An 18,909-nucleotide genomic window follows, 5' to 3' on the forward strand; every position below is an offset into this window, starting at 1 on the left:
CTGCTGCGAAGTCCTTTTTAGATACAGGCACGTGAAGAGTTCATTTAATTCTCGCGAGCCTGATTTAATGTATTTCTTCAGCTTCTGCTGTTGGCGGTGGGAGTGACGCTGGCCTTAAAATTGCTCTCAGGTATTATTAATTTAAGAGTTTAAAGTATTTGGCCAGAAGGTAGCTAGAAAAATACGTGACTGCAGAAACCAAAACAGTTCCATCTGAGCGCAGACCGGCGGTAAAAGCCTAGCTGCTTACCAGCGACTGGCGGACTGGCGCAGTGAAGCACCGGCCTGATGTGGCCGAAATACAACAGGGGTCTTCGGCGCCGGTCGGCCTGCGGGTGGTTTTAGCAGAGCAGCTCCGTCGTGCAGCGTCTTGCTCGGAGCAAAACGTTATCTAATCCGAGTTAATCCCACGGTTGTCTATCCGGGATCTGTAGAGGGGGGGTTTGTTCTGTAGGTGAGAAGGAATGGCTAGATTTTTCACTTGGTGTTTCCTGTATTCCCTGTCTGTTTTTCAACTGTGCCGTTGGGTTTTGAGGTATACAAGGTAACCAGCAGAAGAAGAATAATGTCTCTATATGCAAGCTAAGCTTTATAACATTGGTAGAATTTGTGAGAATAGTAAAGCTGTTTAATTGTTTAAGATCAAACTAACCAAAACTAAGTTTTGGTCCTGCCAGGCTTCTCTGTTTTTATGTAAGTTGTTTTGCTCTTTGAAAACTGCTTTGAAGAGTTACTTTATGGTATTTCTTGGTATGGCTTTTTCATTATCGAGTAGACTTCCTCTGTCTCCTTTTCCGGACCTACTGTGTATTCTTTCTTAATAATTCTATTAGTTTAGTCCTTTTATATAATACTTAGTCGGACACTGATCCCCCCAGCCCCCAAGTATTTTGTTGCTTTAACTGTTGAAGTAGTTGAAGAAGGATGTTCATACCCTTCTGTTTCATTTTTAATATTATGCAGATATTGAAATAAATATGAGTGCTTCATTAGTGGTTTGAACTCAAGTTTTCATTGCATTGTGTTCAATGAAAGGGTGAGGGAAATTACTTTAGAGTTTCTTATTTCAGTAGTATATAATGAAAAATGATGATTTAAGAAAATAAACAAAACCACACCCAAACAACAAACAAACAAAAACCCCCAACAATTTGAATATCTTGCCTGTTACAGTTAGAGCACTACTAAAATTTACAAACCAGCAGCTGTATTTACGGGTTTGACTTTGTTCTTGTGAATAGTTCCTATGAAATAGGTAATTTAATTTAAATATACAATTAGAATAATTTATATTTAATGTAAATATAAGATTTCTAGATAAGTGTTTGCAAGGGTTGGGCTTTTGAGGCTAATACATAGTGTAGAACTCAAAGATGTGAATAATAGGAGCCACTCTCTTGTTATGATTTGCAGAGAGAGGAGGACAGGAATAATTGCTTATGTGAAAGAACTACATTTGTGTTATCCTAGGAATGACAAGATAAGTCTTTGAGGTGTTCTTTCGGAGTAGATAGACTTTCCCCCCCCCTCTTCTGTCAGCCTTAATGAAAAGGTTAATTGCTGAAGAATGGATTGAAATTACTGCCTGTGGGCAGTTTACATTTGTTGTTTTCTGTGTCACTTTTTTATTCATAAGAGAGTTAAAGAGATAAAATGATCTTGCCTTCGTTTCAAAAGCTATCTCCGAAGGGGTGGGTGGTGCCACTTGGGTCTGTTTTATTTCTTAGCCTTTCTTGGTACAATCGTAGAAGTTTATCGATTTTCCACAGTTTCTTCTGCAGAATTTTCCTACTTCATTTATATGAAAAATGCAGCATAATTTTCAATGATATATATTTTTCTCTTACTATATTTTTCTTGTTGTTAGTAATTTTACCAGCATTAGGAACTGTGTTTGCAGAACAGCACTGGCTTCTTTATTAGTACTGAAATGACAAATAGAAGGTGAAATAGTTAATGTTGTTGGGATGTGTTGATCTCTGCGTCTGACGATGCTACTGTAATGAGCACAGAGATTTACATCATACATGCTCAGAAGGTGTTAGACTATAACTTTAGGTATTCACAACATACCTTAGGCAAAGGAGTCCCATTAAAGTTATTCATCTGTACTTGTGGAACTGTATGCTTAAGGTAATTTGTGGTCAGTGTTGTTTTTGCCCCGGTTTCAGTAAGAGTCCAGGTGAAGCATACGTCAAACTCATTTGTTATTAGAGTGATTTTTAATGCAACTTCACTTGTGATACCTTGTTCACTTTCCATAAATTATATTTTAGACTTAATAAAATAATTGGTCTCTTAAGACTGTTGATCTCCAAAGCTTTTACCAAGGCTGGGTGATGCTAAATGAAGGGGGTTTTGTGACTTCTCTTTTTGTTTTTAGTGTAATAATTTCTGGATGGATGAATCATTAGAATATTTAAAAAAAACACTATTGGGGGGGTAATACTAAGTTTAATGCCTCATTGAAGTGTCTGAGCAGTATACCCTTTGAGGAAAGATAATGCCTGTTTAGTTGAAGTTAAATTATGACATCTGGTGGATAACTACTAGGCTGAAATGCTGATTCAATTGAACTTTTAAACAGTGATATCAGAATTACTCTATACACCCTGGGGACTCTCTCACATCCTGGTTCCATTCCAGATCCGGAGGTTAAGAACACACTCATGTGAATACAATGAATGACAAACCAGTTCTAGTATAATGGAAACATTGTTTGCGTTTAGTTGAAGGTCTCCTCCTGAGGAAGTTCAGTAAGTGTTTTGTGTCAGATCTGTCAGTTAGTGATGCTAGGGATCTGCTGTTTTTCTTCTTCACTTTTTTTCTGAGTGAAGAAGGTAGCAAGTATTTGTTTTAAAGAAAAGAGTTGTTGCTAGCCATGATTTAGGTGGAGAGCAACTCTGGAACGTAAATCTTTAGTTTCAGTCGGCAGAGTTTCCATTGGATTAAATGGACATTATGTAGACTGTAAAGTCTACATTACAGTCTAGTATAGGGGAGGAATAGTACTTTAGCCATGGTCTTCAGCGTAAGTCATTTGCCATATGTGGCAACAACCTGGTTTTAGCACATTTAAGCTGTCTTGGGGCACAGTACCACCTCAGCTGATTAACTGTGGTTAGTGCAGTACTGCCCTGTGTGTAAATTCCACAGGCCAGCTTCCAATCTTCTGAAATGACTTTGACAAATAGCAAATATTTTCTGGGTGATACTGTACTTGTAGTGTTTCTGGGCTGTTTATAGTTATAAATAATGTAAACTCCTGTTTTAATTCTTGCTGACAAGTGGTTTGGGAAGCAAGTAAGAAATTCTGTAGCTATCGTTATATGCTGGAATAGAGCACAATCTGCCATTCTGGGCGGAACAGGCTATTTATACCTCACTTTTGGATTTCTTTATGTATTCTAAATTTTTCACATAAAATAATATTCCCCCTCCCGCCTCTTCCCCCCCTCAAGTAAATTGTAATACCTAGCTTTGGCCTTCAGCTGTTCTGAAAAGGTGGGAAAACTTACTCTGAACAGATCAGTTTAATAATTTTTGATAGAAATAGAAGTGTGGTTGAATACTGTGTCATAAGCACTTCTTGCAAAAAAAGCCTGTTGAGGCATCACAGCAGTTCCTCTGGGAGGTGAACATGAACTTTCTAAGTACGGGTGAAAGAAGTGGCTGCTTTGGTGCTCACAGCTGTCAGAGAACTAAAGAAGGAAAAAAAGTATTGAGTTTTTCCTGTGCATAAGACAGCCCAAGCCTTTTGCCGATCCCTAGACCTCTTCCATAGCCTTTTTCCTCTTCTTGTCCTGACTTGTAGGTTAAAATTAAACCTAATGTCCAGATAATCTCACCTGACAGGGAACAGATGAGCTATTCCACATTTGAGTGACCACTTGTGCTGATTACATAAATACATGAGGTTGTTGTTTCTTTAGCTGACAGAAATATGGTTGTTTATTCAGGATCTTCATTTAAGAGACAATCTACCTTTTTATGGGAGGTGATCAGTACACCCTTCCTGCCATCTCCTTCAATTTCGTGGTGTTGGTCACCCATATCTAAGAATCTGTGATTTCCTTCTATTTTGAAGAAAAGTAGAGACTCAGGGTGACAGCACTTGGCTCTAGCAGCCTTGGCAAAAGACTGGTTTTTTGTGCCCTACGAAGAGGAGTAGTATTCCAAGAATGCTTGTGCTGTTTTTCTGACTGTCTTGCTGTGCCTCTGTGTACTACTCTGCAAGTATGCTCTATGTAACATTGTATGCAGTATGCATTCATACTCTACCACAGGGAAGAGACCATTCACACATCCAAAATATGGATGGTTGTTCTGTGATCTATATTCAACAGTTCTTATAGCAGTGTCCTTGAAGCTTTTCTAAAGAGAAATTTATACAGGCATGAAAGCTATGCTTGTATACAAGTTAGAGGACAAACTTTGAAATATGATCTAAATATCGCCAAGTATTATAGTTACCAGTAAGATTTTGTTGTTGGATTACCCGAGTATTTCTGAAATGACTTGGGACTGCGGACATCAGAAATCAGCTTGTTGTGTTCCCATTTGTAAACTTGGATCTAGCAGTCAAAGCTGGTACATGAAACTGTGAGAGTGTGTGTTTCTGTTTGCGGTGACCTGGCAGGAACTGAGCTTGAGACCTGTAGGTAGATTTGGGATGGAAAAGTTAAGTTGAGGTGAAATGTCAAATGCCTTAACACAAGGAAAGTAGTGTAAATGCTTAGCTTAGCTGTGTTGGTTTCCAGCATGGCTCTTGGCAGATTTCATCGCTCTTCCTACCTCGGAGAAAAAGTATTGTCACAACAAAGGATTTTTTTTTTTCCCCCTCCCTTCTCCCTGCTGTAAATTAAGAGGACACAATGCCTGCTTTTCAGGGCAACTGTATCTTTATCCAGCTAGCTTTAGGTGTATGTGTGTTTACTTTTTTTTCTCTGTTAACCCCCACTCTGTTTTTTTCTCTGTTAACCCACTCTGTTAACCAATGCTTTGAATTGGTAGCATTAGGTTATATTGATTTGCCAAGTATCTGTGATAGAGCATTTGGTTTGGGATGTTTTTGTTAAAGCATGGAATAAAAACAGTCATATCATTAATATAAACCCAATTTCTATGTGCGATACAAGAAACCTTAGGTAATAATTTCTTTGAAGGGTTTGGAAACACTTAATGTCAGCCAGCATGTGGAGCAGGGAGGAGTTTATGGCTGGACTTTAGCGTACTGAAGGTCTACAGTGTTTGCTAAGCCAGCAGAAGCATCTTGTTTTGCCTTCTAAGTTTTGACCTTCATGCACCTTTCATACTGCTGATACTGCTTGCAGGAGCCCATAACTTATGATTGCAATATATATTCTCTGTATTTAGGAAACGCTGTAGTGATTTTTTGCTGCAGGGATCTGCATAGCCTTAGTATCCTGCAAATATTGCAACATATTTTAATTGTTCTTTATAACATATGCCTTTGTCAACTGAATGTACACTTGTCTTCATGGCTTGAGATGAGGGACTTCATCTCCTCCAAAGAAAACCCAAAATTCATGCTTTTTCTTTCTCTGGGTAATCATATTTTAGTTTTAGTATCTAGCAGAGCTTTAGAGTTATCACTCTTCTTTAATAATATGCTCATTCTAAAGTAGCTAATAATATCAAATAAGCTATTATATATAAACTTACATATATATAAAAATCTATATTTTGTTAAATGTTTCCACTAAAATTATGTGTTATTTTCTAGAGAGGTTAAGTTTACATTTTCCATGAGTTTTTCTTTTTTCTTTTTTTTATATAGGATTGTGACTAGAAACTGATACCATTCTCTCTTCCTGTTTCAGCCTAGAAGATGAATAATCTTTCCTTTAGTGAACTGTGTTGCCTGTTCTGTTGTCCACCATGCCCAGGGAAAATTGCCTCCAAACTGGCATTCTTACCTCCTGATCCCACGTACACACTGATGTGTGATGAGAGCGGTAGTCGCTGGACTTTACATCTCTCAGAGCGAGCAGACTGGCAATATTCTTCTAGAGAAAAAGATGCCATTGAGTGCTTCATGACTAGAACAAGTAAAGGTAACAGGATTGCCTGTATGTTTGTGCGTTGCTCGCCTCACGCCAAGTATACTTTGCTCTTCTCACATGGAAATGCTGTTGACCTAGGTCAGATGAGCAGCTTTTACATAGGACTGGGTTCACGGATTAATTGCAACATATTCTCGTATGATTATTCTGGATATGGTGCAAGTTCTGGGAAGCCAACAGAGAAGAATCTGTATGCTGACATTGATGCTGCTTGGGTGGCTCTTAGGACAAGGTAAGACATTAGTTGCCATTTTTCTTTTACAGTGTGCTTTTCAAATGGTTGTACTTAATCTGCATTGGTAGTTTAAACAGAAATGCTGTATTTTAGGATTAATGGATTTGTGTCCAAGCTGACTGGTGGTGCCTTATGCTGAAGGCATTGTCAGTATTGAGCAGGATCAGTATATAGTACTGATATACTAGAAAAATTGAAATGGGATGAAATTTAATAAGGTATGTTTCAGTTTTGAATGATTAGAAGATAATCCTTATTGTCACAGTTTGGGATCTTCTCAGCTGGAAATCTCAGAAGATAGGATAAACCTGTGATAGTTGGTTCCCCAGTAACTGAGCCACTGGTGTGACATGGGTGAGAGAAAATGCAGGTTGTTTTTTCAGATAATTCCATTACCTACTTTTTTTGTAGGGAGGGTCAGTGGAAAATCTGTTATAAGAGAACCTGGTGAGGCTCTGTTTGGATTTCTGTATGGTGTTCAGACCACCTTTGTTTCAAAATTCAGACCAGCGGCTACAGCATTTCCAAAGATACCTTTCTATATAAAACAAAAAGTTGGTTTTATCTTAGCAAAATGTGATGTGTGGGAGAGGTTGTAATTGATCTGCGTAAATACGTTATGGTGGGAACAAAAAACAGGAATTTGAATCAGTGGGGTTAGCTCAAATAAATTAAAACTGGACAAGGAAAAAAAATGCAAATAGGAAGGGTGTTGTTTCAGCAATTTCTGTGTTCTAAGACTTTGGTTTTAAGGAGATAAAATAGTACGGTGAAGGACTCTGGAGGCATTCTCTGATACCAGTAAGAATCCCAGGCACCAAATAAATGCAGCTCTGAATACCAACTTCTTAAATTTGAGAGCATTTTTCACCATGGTTTGTTTTATTTAGAGCAATATTCTTCTTGTTTTACAAGTACCCAAACTACAAAAAGATTATTTTTTTTAAATACTGTGCAATCATGAGAATAGATGGTCACCAAAAAAGTTCCTATCATATCATCTATTTTGCACCAAAAAGCTGTGAAAACTTGAATTTAATGTAGAGCAGCATGTTATGGTTTGATCATTGCAACTTCAGCGTACTGTTTAATAATATAATATCAGGGATGGGACTTAGTGTAAGGGCATGTGTAAAGACTCTTTAAATCCTGGAGCCTGGTAGTTGTCGCAGTGAATTTAGAACTTGATCAATGTAATATTGACTATTATCCTATTACTTCAGAGCGGATTGTCCCTTTTCTGTGTTTTAAATACAGGTATTGTCTTGCATTTCTTTTCCATTATAACAAAGGTGATTGTGCCCTTGTACTCGGCCCTGGTGAGGCCGCACCTCGAATACTGAGTTCAGTTTTGGGCCCCTCACTACAAGAAGGACATTGAGGTGCTGGAGCGTGTCCAGAGAAGGGCAACGAAGCTGGTGAAGGGTCTAGAGAACAAGTCTTATGAGGAGCGGCTGAGGGAACTGGGGCTGTTTAGCCTGGAGAAGAGGAGGCTGAGGGGAGACCTCATCGCGCTCTACAACTACCTGAAAGGAGGTTGTAGCGAGGTGGGGGTTGGTCTCTTCTCCCAAGTAACCAGTGATAGGACGAGAGGAAATGGCCTCAAGTTGCGCCAAGGGAGGTTTAGATTGGACATTAGGAAAAATTTCTTTACTGAAAGAGTGGTCAGGCCTTGGAACAGGCTGCCCAGGGAAGTAGTAGAGTCGCCATCCCTGGAAGTATTTAAAAGACGTGTAGATGTGGCGCTTAGGGACATGGTTTAGTGGGCATGGTGGTGTTGGGTTAACGGTTGGACTTGATGATCTTTAGAGGTCTTTTCCAACCTTAATGATTCTATGATTCTATGATTCTATGAAAGGTGTGATACTTCTTTTTAAAGAAGCATATTTTATTCATGTATTAAAGTAGGGGGAATGTTTATTATCATAAACCTCATACACCCACAGGGGACAGGTATTCAGCCTCACATACTCAAAAACATGCGTACTGTGTTGTTAGATTAGGTTTTGGCGTTTCTTTTGATTACAGTGGAAAGTTGAGGTATAACTAGACATTTGTTCTGTAAGCCAAGAGCTGCAACAGGTGCACTGGTGACCACGATTTTTAGTTGATAGGTGATCTGGAAGATAGCCACTTGGTGAAATACCCAGTAACATTGACCAAAAACATCATACAGTTTGTGAACAATGTGGAATGCAGTCTGAATTGTTTAAATGTACCAGAAAATGGAAGAGAACTAGATGGTGAAACTTAATCGTTTATGTCAGTTTACAGGCTCTGTTTTATGAACTAATTTGTAATTATTGTCTCTTCCTCCCCCTGACAAATTTCTGATTGAAAACCTAAAAGAAAATGTCACTGCAACTTGAATTCTCACCTCCATTCTTGAACAGTGCATAGTGTACCTTCGTAATCAAGTAAGATTGTTCATTAAAATATCCCTTCTGAACATGCCCTTCGCTGACAGACATTGTCACGGGGGGAACTCTAAATACATGCTCCATCTATCTGCTTTTCCCTCTTCCATTCAGGAATGACCTCACATCAATCCCATTCGCTGTCTGGGTTTATTTTTTGTGTCAAAACCTCCTTTAGAAATACGTAATTCTGTAGAGTGTATAGAGCTTGAATTGGTCTGCCCAACTTGTGGATTTCACAAACATGAACTGAATTTTTTCCATTGCTTGAAAAATGGCTGATATTACTGGTTTGCACTGTGGTACTTTGAACAACTTTCTGATTGGCAGACCTGGTCTTGTCCTTCTATCTGAATGCTGTATATAGCAGGGAGAAGTTCAGCACATGATTCTGGATATACTGGCTCACACAGTTTGGTTACCAGTCCATGGTATTCTCTTGAGCCCTGAGACAGTGCTGAGCTGTGTTTAAATACTTGATGAATATCTGGACCAGAATGGAGCCTTTGAGCATTTGCTGCAGCATTGATTGACTTTTCTAGCATAGCCTGTTCTGTCAGTGTTACACTGGCACCATCTTTAGCGTTTATAATATAAGTGTTCTGCAAAAACAAATTAATTCAGCGGATTGTTTGCAGGATAGATGTAAGTAGCTGTAACTCCTTTGAAATTCATGTTGATGGGATGAGAGAAGAAAGGGATCCTAGACTTTTAAACTGCGCCTCACAGATTGTGATGAGACGAAGAAAAGAATGGAGAAATTACCTTTGTTGGAGGTTGATCACAGCCACCCACAGCTCCCTGCATTCCCTGTTCTGAGAAATGGGATCATAGAACCCAGCATTAAAAGGTGTTTCTGGGGTAACTGAAATGCTGATGTGGACTTCATTCTACAGTCAACACAGCTGCTTGTGGTGGAGACGTGTTAGTGTGTTAAGTTTTATATCTTGGAAGGACAATCCAGATGGTCATCTGTAAATTGGCACGACTGTCCCGTGGGGACTGGACACCTGGCGTGAAATAGTCTGGAACTAGTATTGAGGGTGATGATGAGGTTGGTCCAACACCACTTTCTTAAAAGTGGTTGCTGTAAGGGTGTGTGAATATTGTCATTAATGTAAATGAATACAGAAAGCTAATTTGGCAGCAGATCAGAAGAGGTAAACAGCAGATGCAGATTCTGAGTTGTGTCCCTATTCTTACCTGCTTTGAGTATTTTAATAGGAAGCAGGAGCTATCCATGTGGATGCTGACTGTGGAAGAAGGCAAGGTGATTCAGTGCCATCATGTTTGGGAAAGTTGCACATTATTGCATATTCATGTGCATGGGACTATATAAAAGCTGCAAGTGAGGACATTCTTTTTCGGACTGTCATAGCTACAAAGTGTTGAAATGCTAGGAGTCATTTTGGGATACGCCTATTTTCTGCTGTCCTGGTCTCTGAAGGCCTTTGATGACACCCTAGCAAGGGTGGAAAGGTTTAACCAGCCCCAGGCAAATGCAGGGCAAGTGGCGCTCATTCAGAAACCTGAAAACTTGCTGGAGTTGCCTCATGCCCAGATTTACCTTTAAGAAGCCAAACAGCCTTTTCATTGTTGCTTATCGCGGACTGTATAATAATTGAAAAATTGAAGGGTAAATCTCACCATCAGACTGATGTGTCAAAGTGGACAGAATGTCCGTAATTTGAACAGCCAAATGTAGGAATAATACTAAATCTGTTTGGATGTTGGCTGAAAGTGTTCTTCTGAGAATTCACAAATTACGGGGTTTTTTATTCAAAAGTAGGGGTTTTTTTTTGCTAGAAGATGAGGTGCCTTACCTTTGAATATTTGGAGAGAAATTGAGCTTTTATTTAAATTGATAGGGAAAAGTAGCTCAATTTATCGTGAAGAGAAATCTTGCCAATAAAACAAATGTACCAGTAGCATTGTAAGGTTTAGAAAAAGCGAAACCATCATGAGAGAGGCAGAGGAGGTGCAGTTTGTTGATTACTACATGCGTGGTCAATGGGCTTGCCTCTCATAAAACATAGTTCCCTTTTCCTTCTAGCAATGTTACATGTTGTATATACAAGAAGGGGAATGTGCATCTGAGTTGAGGAAAAGCTGTATGCTCATTAATTTTATTCATGGCCTGGAATGTTGATAGTTAAAGGTGTGGAGGATGTTCATGCCCTTCATGTTCTGCAATTTGCAGCTGTAATTTTGTGTGTTATGTGCATGATGACAAAAGGTTCTGAAATGTGCATTGAAATTTCCCTCAAGATGTTCCCCCTTGTTCCTTGTGCCCCAAGTGCTGCTGTCAGTTGGTTAAATGCATGTGTTGCAATAGCTTCACAAACAGTGGCCTCTCTAGAGCACCCGTTGCACCTCTTCATTAGTGTGAGCCTGAGAGGTACTATTGAAAATGTATCCTTCTAAGGTTGATTTTACAGATACTTCATTTTATTATTGTGAAGTGAGCATGTCTTCTAGATTAACAGCAGTAGTTCAGAAGTAAAAAGATAAATTGCTTTCTGTCTCCCTTAGGTATGTCAAGGGCAAAATGGCAGGTACTCTAAGAGCCTGCAAGTATAGTATGGTAATTTCAGCTGGTATTTTGTTAAAGGTAACTGAAATTTAAAAAAACCCAAAACCAAACATCACTCGTTACAGCCAGACATGCATTTTGTAGTTTGCATATTGCACATCATTATATCCAATGGAAGATATAATACAATGAATATCCAATGTAAGTGATGCATGATGTGTATCCAATTAAAGTGTCCAAGCTAAGGTCGGACAGGGCGTTGGGCAACCTGATTTAGTGAAAGATGTCCCTGCCTATGATGCGGGGCTAGGCTAGATCATCTTCCAACCCAAACTGTTCTATGATTCTATGAAAAGAAAAAAAGGAGGAGGGAGAGGTGGGGAAGAGGTGGACTGCCACTAAGATAAGTGTTTAGTAAAGTGCAGAAAAGGTCTTGTTACAGAGAAGAAATATAAAGGAAACAGTGAAAGAGTTTCTGCTACAGCACATTGTGAAGTTTGTCACAAAGGGAAAAAAAGAATATTTCATTGCTGTTCAGCAGTTCCTCTTTTCCTGCCAGAAGCTGAAAAGATCAGCAGCGTTCAGGGTTGCCTCTTTTATAAGACTGTCTATATCTGATCAGCATATGTAGGCTCGCAGAAGACAATACTGGCTTCATTAGTCGCCCTGTGTTAGCTTGGGCCCTGATTCTAGGGAGTGGTCTGATGGTTCAGCTACAACGATTTATTGGCTTGCTCCTTCCTTTAACCCACCAGAGGCATGTCATTTCTTGCCTGGCCCTGAAGACAGCCAGCACAGAGGAGCAGAAAAGTAGTTGCTCCCCTACTCCCAGAAGAGATTAATTTAGTTTCCTAAACTAGCTGGTGAAGCCCAATGAGGGGCAATATGTGGCTGAAGATGCAAATAGGAAAGTGGTTCTCTTCTGTTAGGCAATAGCTTAGCTTTGTTGTGACATGAACCTGTACTTTTACTGTGAGGATAAGGCAGAAGTTTGTGGGCACTCAGCCGCTCTGTGTGAATGCTAGCAAGCTTATGTCAACAGAGGTACATTCAGTCCTATGTAAAAACTGCTCTTCAAGTTCCCTGTGCTTTCCAGGTAGGTAGCCCTTAGGTGCATCAACATAAAGCATGAATCAGGTATTGAAAGGAATTGAAATCTCAGTTGCTGGGGGAAAGAAAAAAATGTGGGGTGCCTGTAAATTGCAGAAAATATTTATCTGAATTTTATGCCAGATTCAGTCCAGAATAACTTGTCCCTGAGGAAGAGTGTTTTCTCTGAGAAGGTACATCTGTGCCTTGGAACAGATTTTGTTCCAAGGTCCTTTCTGGTGATTATGGCTTAAAAAAACCCAAACATAAAAAACCCCACCATTACCACCACCACCAACAACCTGAAGGCCTGTCTATTCTGACACAAGTTATCTAAGATTACCTGAGTAGACAATAGTGTTTACATTACTCCTGTGATCAACATAATGAGCTTTCAAAGATATCAACAGTTTTTACAGCATGTCTTTGAGCTCTTGTCACCAGAACAGCTACTTACAGCGTATGGCTCTGTAACGATCATGTTCCCCTTCCTCAGGATGGCCTGTAATTCTAAGGCACTGATTAAGAGAACAGTATTACTGCCAGTTTTTCTCTTGATTTGACACTTCCTCATTTGGGAGCAGGTGTGTAGGCAACTAATAATTTTCTACCAAACTTCTTGGAGTTTACCTGGAGTTTACAGGACTGTCAACAGGAGGAGTAGACGAATTTTATGACTAGGGAACTTACCAACAGTTATCTTTCCAAGGATTCTTCCATTTCAGATTGGAAAGTGATACTTTTGGGAGAGGGGAACTGAGGGACAGTTGGGCTCTTGCTTTTCCCCTGCGATTTTCAGAAACCTGTTCAAGAGGAGAGGGAAGACTGGAGACAGATACAGCAGATGTTGTTCTCTGGTTTCCAAGCTTCTTGTTTTGTTGTTTGTTTGGTTTTTTTTTTTCAAGACAGAATATTCAAAAGTCTAACTACTTTGAACCACCACTTTTGGTGATTGGCCTCATTGGCCTCACTAGTTTAGACACTATATTTAGACTGCAAAACAAGTAGTTTCTGGTGGGTGCTGTGTAGGCAATCTGTTTGGCTGTGATGGAGAAAGGGTTACTTTAATCCAAATACAGTAAATGCTTTTCTTGGATTACTTTTTATAGCTAATATTTAGCTATCTTTAGGCTGAAGGATTTGGATACAAAAACGGGGAAGAATAATGAGAAAGAAGAGAACATATGCTCCAAAATATACTTTTAAGTTTTGCTTTAAATTTCTGAACAATGGCCTGCATCTTGTAAAACTCAATACCTGAGGAAATAAGAGTATGATAATCTACAAGGTTTTTTATTTGAGAACTATGTTATGTCGTAACATGCTGTGCAAATTCCATGCCATACTAATGATGCAAAGTGTCAGGTATTAATTTGAGTTTTGTTCGGATTATATGAAAGGGATAGAAGGCTATACTGTCCTTTCAGAATGGACAAATGTGATTTGATTTATTTTGAATTGGGAAATTAGTTGTAAAAGGATGGGTGCTAGGCTGTTCTCAGGTGTTTCAGAAGAGATACAGAAATAGCGAAGACTGTACATTTGTTTCAGTTTCAGAGCTTTAATTTATTGTATTTTTGTTTGTTGAAATTTTGAGAAAATCTTTGTTAATCAGAATGTTTGAATTTTTTTATTCTCTGAGAACTGTTGTGAGGTGGAGGGCTTGCCTGTAATTCCAGGCTGATGATCGACTTTTAGTATTTTAGAACTCTTAAGTTGGTTATGATCCTAGAAACTCTTCCTACAAAATGCTGTTAGTAATTAAGTAGTCATGGTACAGATAGATTCTGTGAAGCATCTGTGCTAATACTTTTATAGCTTTTATGTTTCACTCTACCAGAACACAATTTAAATAAAGAGGTGAATAGTTAAGTAGACAATATTAGCTGTAAACAGTGGATTTTAGCCCCAATTTAGAAAGCTTGTTGGGGTGCCTAGTGAGTTCTGCTAGGGATACTTACATTTTAGTAATACTTAAATGTGATTTTTTTATGTGTGTTTGAAATCTTCCTAGATTTTTTTTTTTAATTAACTGATTACATACTGATGTTGCACACAGGACACGTTTTCTGGCTTATTGAAAAGTACTTGTGAATTTTTATTTTTTGTTGGTTGGTAATTTGAATGTCTTGGTATATGTGAAACATCTTTTTTCCTAATGTTCCTGATTTTGACGCTTTTAGACTTTACTAATTTTGGTGTTTGGTGACCTTTACAGTTACAATACAGTTATTTAGCCATATTTATAAGATACTGGACAATTTTTCATTACCTCTGTTTCCCTGGCTTTATTGGAAGTATGTGAAATGTACTAATTTGAGAATTCCTTTGTGGGTATGGGTGTTGTTATCTCTCTTTGATAGAAAAGATGCATGCGTTTATTGTAGAAGAGGTAATGGTTGCACTTTCCTTCACTTCAACTGAAAACAGTGGATTGTCAGTCCTTTTAGGATTATAGTCAGTTCACAAACATTAAACTTATCTCATGCTGTTCCATAGTGGTGTTAGGCCAGTCTGCTCTAAGTCAGAAGACCAATGTGGGGGCGTTTTTGGTGTGGTGTTTGGGGGTTTTTTTGGGTTTGTTTTTGGGTTTTTTTGTAATGCAGTGCAGTGTCTCATCCTATTTAAGGGTACTTCCTTTCCCAAGTAAGTTAAACAAAGGCACCCAGATAGATTCACTTTTGCAGTCTGAACCTGTACTAAGAGTACTTTGTTAGTATAGATCCATGTATCAGCAGCTCACTTCTGCTGTGGGCACTGTTCTTGCCCGCATAATGTTCTGCTTAAAGGCTTTTCCAGTGTTACTTGGGAACCGGCTACTCTTTGTATCCGCATTAATGCAGAAAAATATATTAGATCTGACTTGAATAAGTGTTAACTAGATATTTCATGACTCTTTTGTTTACCTCAGTTAATTACAGAAAAAATGAGTGTTTTCATCTTACTAGGAAAGGGGACTTTGACTTTAATTTTACAGTGTTTATTTGTCTGTCTTAATTGTGGGTTAGGTTGGGTATTCCTCTTGCTAGCTTGCATGTCAAATCAACTGTGATAAGAAAGAAGAATCTCAGCTATGACATAAAATGCATAATATTCTGACCACTGTCTGTATGGGCATGCTTTAGGTCCCACTAAATTGCTGAGCAACGTTACCAGCTTGCAGTTTTTAATCAGTTACCGGAAGAGTAAAGCTGACCAAATTTTTGCAGATTTGACTATGCTCTACCTGATGATAACTATAGAGCTAGTAAGGCTCTAATCAGTCTTCTGTTGTAGGTCTGCTGGAATTACCAGTAAAAGCTTTCAACTAGTATACAAGTCACAACTGCATTCACAAATCCATATTTAAAAAAATAAACCTGTATTGCCGTATCATTCAGGCATAAGGCAAAAAAAATTACTGCAAATACAGAGTAAATAATTGTCCCTTTAAGTCAAGAATGTTATAGAATATACTTGCTTGTTCTTCTACCAGCTCCTGTTTCATCATTTATCCTCTTCAGGAAATTTTCGTCTTCAGAAATGCTTTTTTTGCCTTGCTGTGTAGTTGCGGTTTTGTCTGTTTCACTTTATATGCCACTTTTGTTAACATTTTTAATTTTCTAGGTATGGAATCCGCCCTGAAAATGTGATTATATATGGCCAGAGTATAGGAACAGTACCATCTGTGGATCTTGCTGCTAGGTATGAAAGTGCTGCTGTAATTCTTCATTCTCCGCTGACCTCAGGAATGCGAGTAGCTTTTCCTGATACAAAGAAGACCTATTGCTTTGATGCATTCCCAAAGTAAGTTGTAGGATTTTTTTGTTCTGCATGCATTTTTCTCTGTTACCAAAGTTTTAGACTAGGGAAACAAGTAGCATGGTAAATTCTCTGAAATTTCTTTCAAAGGTTTAAAAAAGCAGTTGGAGAAAAATCAGAGTGAGTAACAAGAAGGAACATTTGATTTGAAGGAGTTTACAGAACTTTGTAAATCTTCTAGGTTTTTCACATCTCTAATCATTTCAGTGGGTATCCATTAAAGAAATTACTAGTATTCCTATATGTAACCTCTAATGTCACTAATCCTAACAAGCAGTTCTAGTCCAGAGAATTGTTTATCTGGGTAACTGTGAACAAAGTCTTTTGCGTATGTTTCTTTAAGTAGCAAATACTGGAAAACCAAGTAGACATTAACTGAAGAAAATTCCTGTCATGTATTTCAGAGCTGTGCCAGTAGTTGGCCATTACAAACTGGTACACTTGTCTCAAAGAATTATTTGTATTTTGAGCATCTAACTTCAAAGACTTTTTTTCCCCATAGGTGGTCAAACTTTAAGTGCTAAAATTCTTTCACTTCTGGCAAGCACTCTTTTACTGAAAAACTCTGAAGTAATATTTTCATCAGTCCAGTGACTTTGATTTTTTTAAGTGAACATGGTAATGAATACCACTTTTAGGTGGATTGCTCTGTTATTCGATCCTAGTAGTTTCCAGTAGCGTTTTTCCTTTCTGTGTGACTTTACATGTGCTACTGTAACGGCTTCCAGGGTGCTGATAAGATCTAATTTTCTAACGATTTAAACAACTTCAGAATTAAATAGTTAAAATTACAATGCGTAATTAAAAAGTGAAATTAACGGTCTGGTCTTTCAAAAAGATTTAATAAAGCCCCCTGTGTTCATAGATATAATCTTTTTCTTACAGCATTGACAAAATTTCTAAAATAACATCTCCTGTGTTAATAATCCATGGGACTGAAGATGAAGTAATTGACTTTTCACATGGCCTAGCATTATTTGAGCGTTGCCAGAGACCTGTAGAACCACTGTGGGTAGAAGGAGCGGGCCATAATGATGTGGAACTCTATGGACAGTACCTTGAAAGATTAAAACAGTTTGTGTCACAGGAACTTGTGAACTTGTAATTTTCTTTGTATATTTACATGCTTTTTCATTTTGCTGCAGAACTGCATGCCTTGATAAATATATAACATAAAACCTGAAGGTTGTGTTTTCAAATCATCTTGGTTGCCTTCATTAAATGTACAGGTAATGATTTGTCAACATAATTAATGAAGGTTTTAATGCCAGTATTATAAACTGGAATTACATGATCATGCAGTCAAGCTTGGCAGTTCATATTACTTTGTGTGAGGTTTTTTCTTCTTAGATGTACAAAAAAAAAATCACAAGGAGTACTGTATGAAATTTTAATTATATGAAATCAAATGCTGTAAAAGTGTTGCCAAATGCTTTAGCATATCAAAAAAAGTTTATAAATATTTTTTAAACATCTCAAAATGTACTGTGACTTACTCTGTTGCACAGGTGTAAATTAAAAACCAGACTTCTAAGCAGTTGTTCTGTAAAAATGTAATAGCCATGAAATTTGAGCAAATACTAATGTATGTAATAAGAATAGACAGTCACTGGAAATGACCCATGCCCTGTTATAGGGGGAGGGGGTCAAAAATGATCTCTTTTTCCATATTTTTCATATCTTTAGTGTTTAGTTTTACTTTATTTGTTTTGTTCTTGTGTTGTCCCTTACCTTTCAGGTTAAACAAATTTACCCACTTATTTTCTCAGCAGTCCTAATCTTGCCAAAATAATGCCGCAAGTTATCATTGTTGTAATGTAAATATCATTCACGTGATTGCTACTGAGGCCACTAAATACTTCATTGAAACCAGTAAGACTTTTAGTACCTAGAAGGCTTTGCGGACAACGTAGTTTTAAATATTGATTACATAAAGATGCAATATTTCAAGAACCTGGAGGTTTATCCAACTTTATAATAAACAATTTGCAAGTTTGCAGTTGTCTGATCAGGCTTACTTTTGGATGTTTAGTGTAAAAGCTTACTGTTTTTTGAGTACTGTATGGAAATTTTACTAATCGTGCCTGGATGGGGTGGGGGGAAGGGCAAGAAGAGAATGTTGACATTTTTCTATTAACTCATAGTAAAATAAACTTTGTAAGTTACCTTTTCCTTGAATGCATTTTGCTTGAATAAAACTATGAAAAATAAACTTAATTATATGTAGCCTATTTGTAAACAAAGTAATATTCCAACAATACACACTGTGCTTCTAATTTTAAGGCCTTATGTAGTTTAATTGTTCTGCTTGGTTTTTGTGATCTAGACTATTGTATACTTAAATGTAGCTTCAAGTATTGTGAAAACTTTGGTTAAGACATGTTGATTAACAGTAAACAATATTCCACACACGTGCTGTTCTTCCTTTCATTTTTTTTAAAAGAAATGGCAACAGCTGCTTGCGATACCAAAATAATAAGCAACTCCTCATTTACTCTAGGAAATCAGAAAACTAAAGCAGTAGCCCATTGTTATGAATTGTCAGCACACTTCTTCAGCAACTACTGTTCTGATCACCCTCCCACCCCCATGCTTCATCTTACTTCTTTCTGCTGTTCAGCATACAGGTTTTCTGCTTTAGAGCTTCTTACAAACATTCTTCTGTAATGAATTTAAATTTAGTTTTCTTTGAAATCATCACTGACTTCTTGTCTTGTCCTTTTTGGTTTGTTAATTGAATAGAAAGAA

General features: G+C 37.9%; 1 protein-coding gene across 1 annotated transcript; it reads left to right on the forward strand.

The window, feature by feature from the left end:
• Positions 1–5,840: 5,840 nt before the first annotated feature.
• Positions 5,841–18,570, forward strand: ABHD17B (abhydrolase domain containing 17B). Its single transcript, XM_009576922.1, has 3 exons — positions 5,841–6,318; positions 15,967–16,146; positions 17,047–18,570. Exons 1-3 carry the CDS (start codon positions 5,852–5,854, stop codon positions 17,264–17,266), a joined length of 867 nt encoding a protein of 288 aa, XP_009575217.1. The 5' UTR covers positions 5,841–5,851; the 3' UTR covers positions 17,267–18,570.
• Positions 18,571–18,909: the final 339 nt, after the last annotated feature.

Source organism: Fulmarus glacialis, unplaced genomic scaffold (assembly GCF_000690835.1).
Source record: "Fulmarus glacialis isolate BGI_N327 unplaced genomic scaffold, ASM69083v1 scaffold3634, whole genome shotgun sequence".
NCBI classification, from domain to species: domain Eukaryota; kingdom Metazoa; phylum Chordata; class Aves; order Procellariiformes; family Procellariidae; genus Fulmarus; species Fulmarus glacialis.

Coding starts and splice junctions, on each gene's coding strand:
- ABHD17B (XM_009576922.1), top strand. CDS start 5,852: ATGAATAATCTTTCCTTTAGTGAACTGTGTTGCCTGTTCTGTTGTCCA. Junction 6,319..15,966: donor TGGGTGGCTCTTAGGACAAG/GTAAGACATTAG, acceptor TTAATTTTCTAG/GTATGGAATCCGCCCTGAAA. Junction 16,147..17,046: donor TGCTTTGATGCATTCCCAAA/GTAAGTTGTAGG, acceptor TTTTTCTTACAG/CATTGACAAAATTTCTAAAA.